Source organism: Ascidiella aspersa, chromosome 7 (assembly GCF_963924565.1).
Source record: "Ascidiella aspersa chromosome 7, kaAscAspe10.2, whole genome shotgun sequence".
NCBI classification, from domain to species: domain Eukaryota; kingdom Metazoa; phylum Chordata; class Ascidiacea; order Phlebobranchia; family Ascidiidae; genus Ascidiella; species Ascidiella aspersa.
The window spans coordinates 26,174,581-26,189,597 of NC_139453.1; the positions used below are offsets into that span (position 1 = coordinate 26,174,581).

General features: G+C 35.2%; 1 protein-coding gene across 1 annotated transcript; it reads right to left on the minus strand.

Moving 5' to 3' along the window:
- Nucleotides 1–1,973: 1,973 nt before the first annotated feature.
- LOC146138697 (membrane progestin receptor gamma-like) lies at nucleotides 1,974–14,190 on the minus strand. The gene is made up of 8 exons (XM_083394222.1): nucleotides 14,039–14,190; nucleotides 11,549–11,692; nucleotides 10,415–10,560; nucleotides 8,757–8,927; nucleotides 7,658–7,820; nucleotides 5,089–5,234; nucleotides 3,798–3,921; nucleotides 1,974–3,001 (listed from the first exon to the last, which is right to left on the minus strand). The coding sequence occupies exons 1-8, from the start codon at nucleotides 14,089–14,091 to the stop codon at nucleotides 2,851–2,853; spliced, it is 1,098 nt and encodes a 365-aa protein (XP_083250348.1). The 5' UTR covers nucleotides 14,092–14,190; the 3' UTR covers nucleotides 1,974–2,850.
- Between the last annotated feature and the right edge of the window lie 827 nt (nucleotides 14,191–15,017).

Here is a 15,017-nt window from a genome sequence, read left to right on the forward strand (position 1 = left end):
ACTTGTACGAAACACCAGTTCACTGGTTTCTTTAAGTTTGAAGGAGGCAAGACGTGTGTATGCATCAAAGCGAACTTCATACAAGTAAAACTCATAAAACCATCAATGTGACCTTTGCACCCTAAACCTAACACTAAACTTTAAATTGCTGGTTGGGTTGTTTAGATGTTTACTATGTCAACAAGTAAGTGAAGATAAGCAGCGTTAAGTGTAAATTGACAGAAGTGGTGGAATAGTTACGTTTCCGCCAACAAACTGTAAACCCAGTTGTGAAAGTTATCCGGAACGATGTTTCCGTAAAATAATTGCTGGAGGAAAAGCGTTTTGGTAAAATAAGCTTTGCAAGTACGCCGTAGGCTACCGGTAAAACAAAGCTATTTTATGTTTAAGCCGCAATTTATTCTCATAACAATGTAAATGGCAACGATTTCTGTGCATATTTTATCGTTTTAGCGTAGGCTGATTAGCGTATGTTTTCCATGCTGTAAAATCAACTACAATTAAGTCATTAAGACTGAAAAGTAAGAAAGTTCAAATTCATTGTTTCGACTAGGAAATTAAAAATGTCGTTGGACAAAGTAGCATTTTTGGTAAATCCCGAATTAGTGTTTAACTAGAATTAAATAATACAAGCAATTGTTAACTTAATTAGAATAAGAATTAGCCACATTTTACTCTAATTAATTCAATAAAAAAACTAGAATTTTCTAGCTGTCGAAGTCCGCACTTGTCCCACCTGAAAATGTATGCAGGAGGCCCAACAATATGTGCTCTTTACGCTTAGTTTGTGAATTAATCAGTAGTAACATCACCAAGATGGTCACCAAAGACACCGATCTTTGGAAATCGTGGACATCACTCGATTTAGTAAGTTTACTTTAATGATAGCTAATTTGTGATGTAAGTTTTGTTGCTGAGCAGCGATAAAATAACATGTTTAGCGATTCAGTAATCATACACTTTTTTGCATGTAGCAGTTGGCCACGAATTTTGTTTTTTTACATTATAGATACAACCCTTAATTATGGCTCACTCTTATTTTTGGAGGCTGTGCTAAGTTATCCAAATAGGCATTATGGTATACTGGCAAATACGAGTTGTGAAGACTTGTGAAGCAACTATATAGATGCCTATATGAAAAAAGAAAAAAAAACAATTTAAAACTATATAACAAAGTATGGCGTTGATGCATTCAACGCTAAAATAAAATTGCATGTGTGTCTATAAATAAATTACATTTGATTTTAACTTATTGGTATAGTTTCGTAACAACGTATTATTATTCCTACCCAGGTTTTTTTTTAAGGTTTGGTTTGGGTGACCGCTAAGTAGTTTTAAGAGACCGCAGGTGTTTCATTTAAATACCAAACACCAAAAAGTTGCAAGTCCTAAATTTGGGAAACCGCTGGAGAAATTTGGGGGACCGTTTCGGAAACACTGTTCCTACTAATGGAGTCCGCCAACACTTATGCTAAGTAATAGGGAATTAGTACGTGGCTTAAACGGCTGAGATGTGTGGGACAGGCCACATGTTTCTTTTGCAGGCATATAAAGTCTTCAGTTTATTTTTATAACATTGTATACGCTCTTGGGCCGATATTTATAGATTGAACTCACAGTTTTCGTTTTTCTTATTAATAATTTTGCCGCTTACATTTTAAATGTGTTTTTATACAATATTGTATTTTTTAACGGCTTGGTGTCCCCATAGCATCTTTAAAACCCAGCCTGTCGCGTTAATTCTTAAACAACATTTTTTAAAGCAAAATATAATTACATAAAAAGTTGAATAAACATCAAACATGTTCACCTGAAATGTCTTAAATAAAACATACTGATGCATGGGAAGTATTTTTATTGATGTAATTGCCTAGTTTTTGCCTGACACAGCAAACAATATTTCACTTAGTACAGTTAATTTTACTTATAGTACAGGTAATTTCACCTAAAATATACAGTGGTTATCCATAAGACGGAGGCCATAGTGAACCACACACGCAAAAATAGAACTATAAACACACAGGATTGTACACTTCGATAAACACACAGGATTGTACACTTCGATAAAAATATGAGGCACAAAATCGGCGATGATAATTCAGCGTGATAAAACGCTTGGTAAAGCAACAACATTGGACTGGAACAGGTCGTTTGAGGTTAAATCGAGGAATTCAGTTACTATGAGGCAGCGACTTAAAAAAATATTTGCATTAAGTGGAGAAAAAATACCGTAAAGAAATTTTAATGAATAATCTAGATGTACTATGTATATTAATGGGTGCAAAAATGTTATGTTGTGGATGTGTTTTAAGAAAGGCCTTAATACAATTTAGTCGTGGAAAAATACAGCATCTTTTTCGTTACTGTATTCAGTTTTTTCTCAATCTAGTATTAACATTAGATGTGCTGGATCGATTTTAAAATGTAATTTACAAAGCGCCAGAAACTTTGGATATCACAAAGTCAGAAAGGTTTAAAAACACTTGTGATGCTGTTGAACTATCTTTGTTTTATAAATTCACACGGGTCCTTAACGTAGAAGAGCCAGCCGGACAACCAAATGGTAATGCGCTTATACCGGCAACTTTCGAAACAGTTGAAAATAGGTAAAATTAACTTAAAATGGAAAAGGTTATGACTATGAGACATTTGTGTGGAACAGTTATAACATATTCAAGTGCATAGTTGCGCAAACTTATACTGCTATCCAAAGGCATTCTGTCAAGTTATTACCCACACGATCATGCAATATTACAATCTCAGCCGTGTTATTGCACAATAGTTTCTGATAATAACAGATGCCTTGATCCGGTGCAGTGAGGCAGCTGCATTGCCATCGAACCGCCTTCTTCACTCGACTTTCTTTCTCTTCTCTCCCACAGAAGGTCCGACCGCTTTCCAGTGAACGACGATTGCCAAGTTGGTGAGAAGAGCGACCAGCAGAACCCATCCAACCGTGTCGCCCAGCGTGAAGTGGTTCACAGCGGATTCTGGGATTTCGCTGTAGCGAAAAGTTACAGTTTGGGATTGAGGTTTTGTCAAATACCTGTCATTTTTCATTTCGACAGCAGCGTAGTTACTCAATCAGTATTAGTTATAAATGTATTTAGTAATTTATTTCACAGAAAAGTTATGCTTTTGGCAATACATGGAATTTTTAGCCAATATTAAACAGATACACTCGTCTAAGACGTATATGTACTTAGGTAAGCCATTTCCCATCTTCTTTATTTTTACGATTGTTAATTAACTCTTTCTTATGCGTACAAGCAATTAATTCTTTTTAATGCGTACACGCTATTAAGCCAGAAGTTTCCGAAAAAAAGAATACCTGAAATTTCTGCCGACTTAGAACGATGCCCAGGCTCGACTTAATCCACATAATATGTCCACGTTGTTTTTCCCCTAGTCACTTTAAATTAGATTAAACATTTAACTGAGCAAAGAAACTAATTACAGTAGTCCATTTTCTGTGTCTAATTCAGCACCCCTACACCCCCTTGGAACAGTTTCCTGGTTAAGAAAACCTGTTCTAGGGAGTCAAAACTTATACCATTACGCAATAAAATTACAAAAAATAAATAAAAATACTTCGTTGGATCGCATATCATTGCTATTTTAGTTTGTCAGCGGATCGGCACCGATACCAGCCTAGTATCGGACGATTACCGATACCTACAGTTGGCATTGGGTAGCGGTTCAGATCCGATATTATCGGAAATCTTGAGTTCAAAAGTTTTTAAATCAAAACTCGTTCAGCTTCCCTCGAATAACCTCACGTCATCATTAAAACTTACCCGGTTGCGATTTTTTCTCGAGTTAATTCCAAGCTATGCTGAAGCGCCCAGCTTTGCGCGTACATCGAGGAGGCGGTTAGAATGTGCATCAGTTGATGGGAGCTTCCCACTATGTCAAACACACCTGGAAAGCAATCACCTGGTTCCAATTTGCAACAAAAAAAGTTTGAATATTATTTTATGGCGTATTCAAAACAACAAATCGGGGATTTAGGCTGTTTACGAACAGAGAACGTCTATGTCTAAAGCAAAGCTTTCCATCTTTTTCAGTCCTAATTTTTAATTTTTTTTTAGTTATACTTTGTAACTTTAATAAAACTCGTCTAGATAATGACGTATGGCTGTGATAGACCGAACATAGTTTCTTGTCTGATTTGTCACTCATAGAAGTAAAGTGCAACTCTGTTTGGTATTTTGTTTCGACACTAATTTGCCAATCGAAGATATTTGTGTTTTGCAGTAGAACAGATGTTTTTTTAGCTGTTAAAACGTTCCTTTGAACCAGAATATATTAGCAACTGTTAATTTAGGGGCGGACCTAGGAATTGTTTGTAATTGGCACTAGTCTAAGTGTGAAACTGAAGGGTTTATTTTGCGCAAAGAGAAAGCTGTTATTCGAATTCAAAGTTGTCCAACGTTTTTGTTAACTATTCAGAAAACCTTTTGCGTCTTGTTGGCCACGCAGGCTGTCATTCTCTGATGAACGCATTCTGAATGGTTAGCCGAAACGTTGGAGAAACAAATATATACCAGAAGAACTTATTTTTTTTTAGTATAAAAACGAAATTGTTTTCTTCTAAAAATGTTGCTTTTATATGAAAATTTTATAAAAGTTTTTTTTTTTAATTTTGGAAAAATGTAAATTTGAATAAAATATAATAGTAAGTATTTTTAACAAGAACGTGGCGATGAATCCCTTTGTGTTGTGATGAAACACCACCTAGCAATTGTTTGCAATTGGCATTAGTCTAAGTGTGTATTAAGAAGGATACAAAGCGTTATAGCTTTTATTCGTTAATCTAGTTTTTGGTGTAATTTAAATAAGATCAATAAACTCTCGATGTTATAATCAGAATTAGAATACACGGAAAGCCCTATAAAATGCATTCAGTTAAACTAAAAAGTATTTTAAAAGGTTTGAGCACCACTGCTGTAGACCAAAGCTGCCCTTACACAAATGTAGAGTGGCAAATAAAAAGGCCTGTTTTCTGAGAATTTAATAGACACGCAACGCCAGATAAGAACTGCGCTTATTATTCAAGTATGTATTTCTTGTATTTTGAGTAAATACCTGGGAAAAATCTCTCCGGTAAGCGTAGGGAGTATATGGCGCATGCTAATCCAATGGCAATGATGGCAAATATAGCGTAACCTGAAACATCATGGCCTATAAAGTGACTTAGATGATCCGGCTTAGATTGAGCACCAAAAAGATACCTGAAAAAAAAATAATACCAAGTTTAGTCTTTTAAATTTAAGAAAAATCTGATTATATTTGTTTTTTGAATGACTATTCCAATTTTGAAATAAAAGTTTGTTTTATAATTTTTTATTTTTTTATATTTTTTTTATAAATTTTCCACAACACGTCGCAATTTGAAATCATGACATTGCTAAAAGCTGACAAATAGCAACAAAGGACAAACAGCCAAAACTCGCTTAGCAGCACCTTGCACCTTGAAACTTATTTTGGGATATAAAACACTTATTGAAACTATAATAAGTATAAATGCCGTAATCGTTGGTCAAAAAAGCAACTTCTGAAGGGCTAGATCTCAGTAACACTCATAGGTGTGCATGTTTCATTGAATAAATGATATGGGACTGTGGATCCCCTTCAATTGAATTGCTTGTACTAACAGATTGAGCAAGCATTGGCGTATGGTTGTTTCTCGACTCGCTCCTCTCTGAGCCTGCATAGCTCAGTTGGCAGAGCGACGGTCCCGGCTTGACCGGAGGTCGTGAGTTCGAACCTCACTGCAGGCTAGTTCTTTATCTAGTCTGCCCTGCTTGCATTATAGATCAATAGATTCGGTGAGCTGGAATGGCTTTCGGTGTACTAATCATACGTGACCCGTAATCGTTGGTCAAAAAGCAGCTTCAGAAGGGCTATAGATCTCAGTTATTAACACACATATGTGTTCACGTTTCATTGAAGTATAAATGTTTTATACCTCGTACTAATCAGATAACAAACTACTTTAGCTTCATCGTTCTTCCAATGCCTTGTCTTAGCATTACTCGCCGTTATGGATTTCCAATATTTAGCACTTTATTCTGACACCGATAACCGATATTCTGAGAAAAGTGCCACGATCCAAACCAATAACAACTGACGAACAACGTTCAAATATAGGCAAAATAGATCAGATAAAAATGTTCAAATGTATTTTTTTCTAGGTTAATAGGCCAAATTGGCTTTAGCGTTCAGTTACCTTTGGTAGCCCAATATATGGTTTAACACATTTACCTTTTAAACAGGGGTTCTTAAACTCGTTTTAGGGACAATGGAGGCAAAATTAAAATATTAGTGTATATTTAAGAAGTATTCAATTTTTGAAAGGAAAGAGCTTAATTTAAAATAAAACGTTTTTGCACTGAATGTATTTAGACTCCATTTTACTTTCGCATTTCTTGGACCGAAAACTGCAGATTTTTAATGTCTATTTGTATTGTGACGTCAATTTATTACGTAATTTTAAAAAAATGTCTAACGTGGTCCATGGAAGCAAAATAAAATGTAGAGGTCCGCGGTAAAAACAGTTTAAGAACCCCTGATTAAAAAATAGACTCCCTAAGTTGGATCACAAATTAGGGGAACCTTTCGCGTCATTTTTCCTGTTTTGTATTTTAGTCCCGCAAGTCCCCTAATATTAACTATTCTATCTTGCACGGGGAAACACCAGAAATGTACTACCTTTCGAACTAAACTATAAAAACAAAAGCTATAAAAACTGCATTTGGTTAGATCAGTGGTTCTCAACCTGTGGTACGCGTACCACTAGTGGTACGCGAAGTCATTTTGGGTGGTACGCAGTATGTTTTAATTAAAATAACAGTTTTACCAAAAGGTTAAACGTTTTTTCTACAGTAATAAACTATACATTCATCGATGATTGTATAGTTAGATATTTTATGCTTCAGTAATGATAGGAATTATTTCTTTCCAGGACATAGCAAAACAACAAAGAATCACAAAACTTGACTACCGGTATCATGCAAAGTTAAAAAAAGACACTTTTTCGAGCCTAGTGGGCCACATTTGTTTCGAAATTTCCGGGCTAACTAATTAGCTAATCCGCCCCTGTTAATAATCCTATATACATTTTGAGTAAAGCTGAGTTTTTCGTTAATTTGTTGGTACGCAACAAGATCATAGAACCTCGAGGTGGTACGCGATGAAAAAAAAATTGAGAACCACTGGGTTAGATGAACTGCGCTTAGGGCTAGAATTCGTTATTGAGTTAGTACCAATCAGAGTTGGATCAATTGTAATTTGTAATTGTAATTGATGTAATTAATTACAGGTTTTAATGTAATAGTAATTTTAATGTAATTAAGACATTTTCGTTCTACGTAATTGTAATTTGCTAAAATTTTGGCTCAATACATTGATATTGAGAAAATTGAAGTTTCAATGCCTTTTAATGATGTAATTAATTACAGTTCTTAATGTAATTGTAATTGCAATGTAATTGGAACATTTAAGAGAGTGATTGTAATTGTAATTACAATTGAACTGAATTAATGTAATTTACCCAACTCTGGTACCATACCAATACCACATAAGTATCGGGTATGCAGCGATACGACCACTTAGTAACGCGTACCGTCAGATATTATTGGACATCCCTACTCACCTTATAACGCATGGAGAAAAGCCGAAGAGCCCGCCAAGAAGTTGACTCACAATTGTGAAAACCCTACCGAGCGTGTGGTTAATTGTGTGGCTGAGCAGCGAAAACCAGAACGAAAGAACCCAGTACACGCCGAACTTGGTGAGTGTCATTTCGGATAGAGGCCCTAGAAAGGATAAAAATAAGTTTGCATTTTCGTACCTTTTACCAGTGTTGTAAACAAGTCATTTTGAAATGATTTAAGTCCCAGTCAAGTCATTTATAAAATAACTTAAGTCCAAGTCAAGTCTTTTTTGAATAAATATCAAGTCAAGTCCCAGTCCAAGTCATCGGTTGCCCGAGTCAAGTCTTTGTGAGAGGAAGTCAATTTCAAGTCATATGTCATTGACGTAAAAGTAAACTGTTAAACTATTAAAATTGGTAAACTCATGAGCAACAATTGAACTAAAAAAGGACACATACGCAAAATACGGCAATAAAAGTGTTTTATGTACAAAACTTGAGATAAATTTTACTAAAAAACGCTTAATTTAATCCCAAGTTATTTGACAAAATGACTTAAGTCCAAGTCAAGTCAAGTCATTTTGGTCACGAGACTTTTAAGTTATTTGAAAACAGTTACTTAAGTGCACTTAAGTCAAGTCAATGACTTAAGTCATTACAACAATGTCTTTTGCAGTATTTGCAAGTGGGCGGTAATGCCAACGTGTTTTCTGTTGAACTGCGTGAAGGTAATTAAAGTCAACATATTTTTGTAAAGTGTAATGTTACTTAAATGAAATGTCCCGAAAGTAATCTACTAAAAACTCTTGCATATATGGCTAAATTAAGGCTTTTCGACAAAGCGGTTGTCATCATTGACTATTCATCGTTGCAAAAAATGTTTAGAATAAATTATCTGCGAAACATGACAAATACATAAAAATGCCGTTTCAAACTTAAAATTAACTACCGAAGCCATCAGACTTTTAAAATATACAAGAAAGCAAACATCCTATGAAAACAGCCAAAAATAAATGTAGTGACCGCCTTGACTCTCCGCGCATTAGCTTCCTACATAAACACAAGGCAACACTAGGCCGCATACACTCCGTACACTTACAGTCCCAGTAGTGCGCCATGGGGCAGAGGTAGCTTTCGAAGGCTCCCCTCAGTGCGAAGCTGAACACGTAGATGGTGGCGACGTCGAAAGCAAAGCAAGCATGGCAAGTTACTCCAGAGTGGGAACAGAACATGTGAGCCACAGAACTGGCGAAGAACACGATGCAGCAAGCTGGATTGAAAATATAGTTACAGGTACTGAGAAACAGTAAAGCCACTGAGGCTGTATTGGCAGTACATCCAACAAATATTTATTCGGAGGCAAGTTGACTAGCTATGGTAGAAATACTATCGCACAGGAAAAAATGAAATTCCAGACAAACATTATTTTAAAAACTTACGCTGGTACAAAAAAAACAACCTGCAGAAATACTAGCGTTCAGACAGTAACAATAATTTCTTTAACGTTAATAAAACAGCCGCTTTGGCAAGTATACCGTTCACAAAGAAAAAATATTCATTGGCCCAGAACATTGATATTTAAGGAAAATATTTAAGGTACGGCAAAACATTAGAAATATGCAAAACTAACAAGCAATTTGGCAAAAACATTGACACAAATTCGTGACGTTGGGGCTAAAACTCATCATGCTTCTTTGAGGCAAGCTATAGAGTTGTTGGTGCATCTATGATAAAAAAGTGTGGGCGAAACTGATATCGTTAGAACAATACAGTACAGCTATTAAGGGCAGTTGTTGGAAAACTGCCGTTACATCAAGGGTCTAAAGAGCGTTTAAGAAAACCCTTTCTAATTTGAAACATTTTTTACTTAGTTTTCCTAATTGGGTACACTATGCACGGATCTGTAATACGCTTGATAATGAATTGTAAAGTCAAAAAATCAAGAAGATCGACATCTTCTTGTATCATCTTCAGTTAATGTGGCTGCGAAGCAATGGAAGCATCACTTATAAAAGGTGGGACACAATTGTAATCAGTCTGAGTTTCTATAGTATTTGACACCTTCAGGTGTTTAACAGGTACAGCGGTGTTGATAAGGTGTCAACGTTCAGTTATTTTAATTGGTTTTAGTTTTCAAGGCCAACAAGTGTCCTGCGAAATGCTCCGATCAGAAAATCGTGAAACAACAAACAAGTGAATCTGTTGACGCACTGGGCAACCCAACGGTTGCTCTTTTGCCTATTGTTGTTGTATTACGCATTGCCACACCAATGCGTCTAGTGGCCTTTCTGATACGTCTAGTCGTGTGTCATAAATGCAGTGCGTGACTCATCCTTTTCTTATACATTGCTGTGTGTCAGTGAGATATGTGTGTATTTATCACCTGATCAAATCAACTGACAGCAAGTGCACCACAGGCCTTCGAGGTCATATAATTGTAATCACCAAATGGCGTAACACAACTTGGAAAAATCCACAGCCAGCCTGACGTTGTCAACTGTCATTGGAAATGTGTAGGTAATTCGTATACAGGTGAATTTTGGTGTTTCGAAATAGTATAAACGGCGACTTTCACCGAATAGTATAAACAGTTTTTTGTATTTTGATTTGGTTTGACAATCAAATTACGCCATCAAAATGTACCGATATAAAAAATGCTAAAAACAATTAAAAAAATTTTGAAATAAAAAACATATATAACCAAAAAAACAAACAAAAAAAATTGTGTTTTGTTGAAGAGAAAAAAATAGCGCTTACCGATGCCATGGGCGAAAAATGGGTAGGTGAATGTTTCTAGCGGCCCGACGTGCGATGTGTACAAGTGAAAATACTTGTAGACGAAGTGAACCAGCGGCAAAAAGTGCGTCCAGAAATGCAGTGTTTCGTTGGTCGGATGAAACACGCTGAAAAATCAACCGCGTCAATCAAATCGTTTCACACGAATTTGTTTGCAGTAAAAGGAAGCCTTTAATGCCGAACAATGGGTACGATCACACTTATAACCGGATAATTACCAGCAGCGTTGTAATGACTTAAGTCAATGTCTTGACTTAAATGAACTTAAGTCACTGTTTTCTAATGACTTGACTTGACTTAAGTCGATTTGGTAAAGTGATTTGACTTGGCTTAAGTCTTTTGGACAAATTACTTGACTTGACTTAAGTCGTTTGAATTCAACATTTTATTCTTTTTCATTCAACATTTGATTCTAAAATTGAGAAATTTATCTCAAGTTGTGCACGAAAAACGATTAGATTGCTAAATGGATTATTTGGTGTTTTCTAGTTGAATTATTGTTCATAATCGAAAGAGTATATCAATATTAATGGTTTATTGCTTTATTATTCTATATTAGTGATTTGATCTGAAAACAACTCGATTGGGACTTGACTTGGGCAACTGATGACTTGGACTGGCACTTGACTTGGTATTTTTTGTAAGACTTGACTGGGACGTATGATCAGTAAATTAACTTAAAAATAATAGTCATATTACCAAAACGATTAATCAAGTCCTTCGAAAACATTGCTTCAAGTGTACTTAAGTCAACCTTGACGTTAGTCATTTCAACACAGTTAATTACCGTTTTGTACGTTATTTTCTGACAATACTTACCCAGTTGTCGGAATGCAGAAGTATCGAAATTTTAAATTGGACTTTCAAAACACCGAGAAATTTTACGTTTTAGTTTTATGGGCAAAAGTCCAGAATCCCCTTTCTCTTTTTATCCAAAATTTGACAAATGATTGGTCAATTTATAACGCTTACGTTCTTTACCGTAATGTAGAACGTTGCAACATGGAACTATCATTGCGCATATTAAATTGACTTAAACGAACAATTTTTCCACGAACGATTACCCACAAACATAATCAAAAGCACATTTGTCACCTTGCAACGTAATAGGATAACGGTTGGTTGGGAGGTCGGTAGCCATATACGATGAAAGGTTGGTACAAGCGTATGTTAACCTCCGTTGGTCGAACCATCGGTTTTGGCGAGAACCAAGACGTCTTTTTCTCTGGCTTTTTCCGGCTGTAATAAACAAAATATCGGTAAAAATAAGGTAAAAAGTCCATAGGAATGGCAACCTTTCTTGCCTACCGAAAGTTTCTGACCGTTTCGCAGTGTTGTAAACAAGTCATTTTAAAGTGACTAAGTCCCAGTCAAGTCATAATTAGAGTAAGTCAACTTCAAGTCCCGTCCTTGCCATAAAAATAAAACTTTACACTATTAAAATTTTTAAACTCGTACGATTTTGAACAATAACTAAACTAAAAAATAAGAAAAGCAATAAAATACTAAAAGAAAAACACTTGATTTCAACCCAAGTCATTTGTCCATAAGAATTAGGACGAGTCAAGTAATTTTTCCGAAAGACTTTTTTCCGAAGTTAAATCAAGTCATTTGAAAACAGTGACTTTAGTGTGCTTAATTCAAGTCATTGGCTTAAGTCAGTACAACACTGCCGTTTCGGTTACTGGGCAAGTGATAAATTAAAATTTATTTACATTTCAACAAAAATTTTTACGTTAAACCTAACATTAAATAAATACAGTATTTTTCGTTGTAATTATATTTCGTGACAGCCAATACAGCGTTAAAACAGTGTTTTTAAAGGATGGCTGAATGGTATTTCCTTTCCTCGGCCTCTCAATTGTGTACGTTGGCAGATGTTTTTTTATTTAATTAGACGCTAGTGTACAATATTTTTCGCGCTAAAAACAGCAAAAAACGAAAGCTTTTTTTCGTTGGCTTTATTTTTTCGTTGTATTTTATTGTGGAATCTTTGAAAAGCATAAAACAGATAACCATTGAAAAAACAAAACATAAGAGGCAAATAGTTAGAAAGCATTATAAATGTGCGATTGCCATACTTTCGTTGCCTTTGGTTGGTACGCTCCCCAAAATGCGCAATTTTTCGAATAACGTTTTGTTTCGTTAGGAGGAATAAATACCAAAGGACGAGTGAGGAAATGTTCGCGTCTCAGTAGCTTTAGGCTAAAGCTACCGTGGTTGTATAGTCACCGTTCGATGAGTGACCATTACGTCAAAAACAGCAATATCAACACAACAACAACGACGACTGTATTACGACGCAGCAAAATCAGCAGCGGATGTGACTCGTGTTCAGCGAAATACGCCGCTAAACATAAACAAGGACTGGTTGGCAACCAACAGACTGCTGCGAACCGTTGGTTCCTGATCAGGGTTACCAGATGGCCAAAATGAAAAAGTCAGACTTAACTAAAAAAAGACAAAAAAGCCAAATCTATACTACAAACTCTAAGAAGCCTATATGTTTTTCCTGAAATAAATTAAAAAAAACAAAAAAGGGTTATGCTGGTACATTGAATTTATATTTTTGTGGCAATTTTCTTTATTATTTTTTCTTTTTGTAACTTTTTTTGGCAATTTTTCTATTTTTGTGATTTTACCTAAAGCACAACGTAACCCTTTGACACTTTTCGGTGTGTCAAAAAACTTTGGTAACTCCGACACGTCATTATCGCACTCTTATTGATAATTTTTTTTTTAACGTAGGAACGAACAAATATGCCATTTTCAATTTATGCCATGTTGATTCTATGTTCTTCAGCTCTGTTTACATGCGCAATACAAGACAAAATTTCCGATTGTTTCCGGGAAATAGCCAAAACGTGACAAGACTTGTTTCGTCATTTGTGTTTTACAATCGTGGCTGAAATGGAATATTACAATGATGACGTTTAATTAGTAAATTGGTCGCCTTACTTTATTACTAATTAATTGGACAACTAGACTTTTTCACCATTGGTTTTAAATGCGACTTCTACTTGTATATTGAAACTGGTCCAATGTTTGTCTATGGTTCTTGTCTTTTAGCAAACATTTCACTATGCTCGACACTATATGTCTTTATTTCCCATATTAATCATATACTACATTGGTTAGTTGTAATTTTTATGAATACAAATACAAATACTAATAAAAGTATGCGAAAATACTATTTGCTAGACTTTTTCCCCATTATCTTCAATAGAAAAAGAGTGGCCCAAATAACTTTTTGCAAATGTTTCGGCAAGTGCTCATGCGACCATCAGTGCGTCAAACCATTGGTTTTAATTTTTTTAATTTTATAGCATTTTACTATGCACGACTCTATAGGTTTTTATTTGTTATATTAATCATATAGTACCGAAATTGGTTAGTTTTATTTTAATGAATATAAACACAACTACTAAACATCCTTGCGCAAATATTATTTTAATTACTTTCGCCATTACACAACCGCTATAGATTATTTTGTCTTAAGGTTTTCAGCACGGAAGTTCGTTAAAAAAGCTTAAAGTAAACATTTAAAATACAGTAATAATACCAAGCTTTAAAACAAATACGTACCTCTCCGCTCTTGAACTACAAGCAGTCCGGGATTGATCTCCTTCTAGCAACATTACAATCTTTAAAAGAGTATCCCTGTTCAGAACCGGAGGCCAATATATCTCACAGGAGTGCGGCTAAGAATTCGCACCACAGCGAAGTTGCTTGATAACTTGAAATCGATGTCCGCACCCAGTGAGGTTCACATCATCTAGTTACGAGCAGTGATTAATAGCGCAAAACATCATGCTTGCGACACAAAACACATGACTTAAAAGCGTCAGACGCAGGAAACGTGCTCTGTTACGTAACCGACGTGTTGACGTTAAACGGTAAAGGAACGTGGGCGGCTGGCCAAACGTGAAAATATAGAAGATATGGTAATTTGACGATTTTTGCTTTGGTTTGCATTACTTATAAATCTTTGTTTGTAAGATCAGTTAAAACTGCGGATAATTTAAAAGTGTTGACTTAAATGACTTGACTTAAGTGCACTTTAGTCACTGTTTTCAAAGGACTTGACTTGGCTTAAGTCATTTGGGCAAAATTGACTTAAGTCTTTTAGACAAACGACTTTTGTTAAAATTGAGTGTTTTCATTAAGCATGTTTTTTAAAAATTGGATTATTTATGCTATTTTTTTTAAATAAAACAATTTACTCGCCCTCTAGTTGACTTTTTTACTTACGGTATTGCTTGTAATCGGACGAGTTTACCGAATTTTAATAGCTTAACATGTATTTTTATGACAAGGACTTACCTTGAAATTGACTTGCTTTAAATTAGGACTTGACTTGCTATTTATTCGAAAATACTTGATTTGGACTTAGGTTATTTTACATATGCATGACTTAGAGATTTATCTTATTTTACAAATGACTTGACTGGGACTTAAGTCATTTGAAAATGACAATAAGCGGCCAACCTACATCTTACTGTAATTTAGTGCATCTTAAACCTGATGAAATGTGCATACTAGAATGTTATCCCAGTTTTTACAA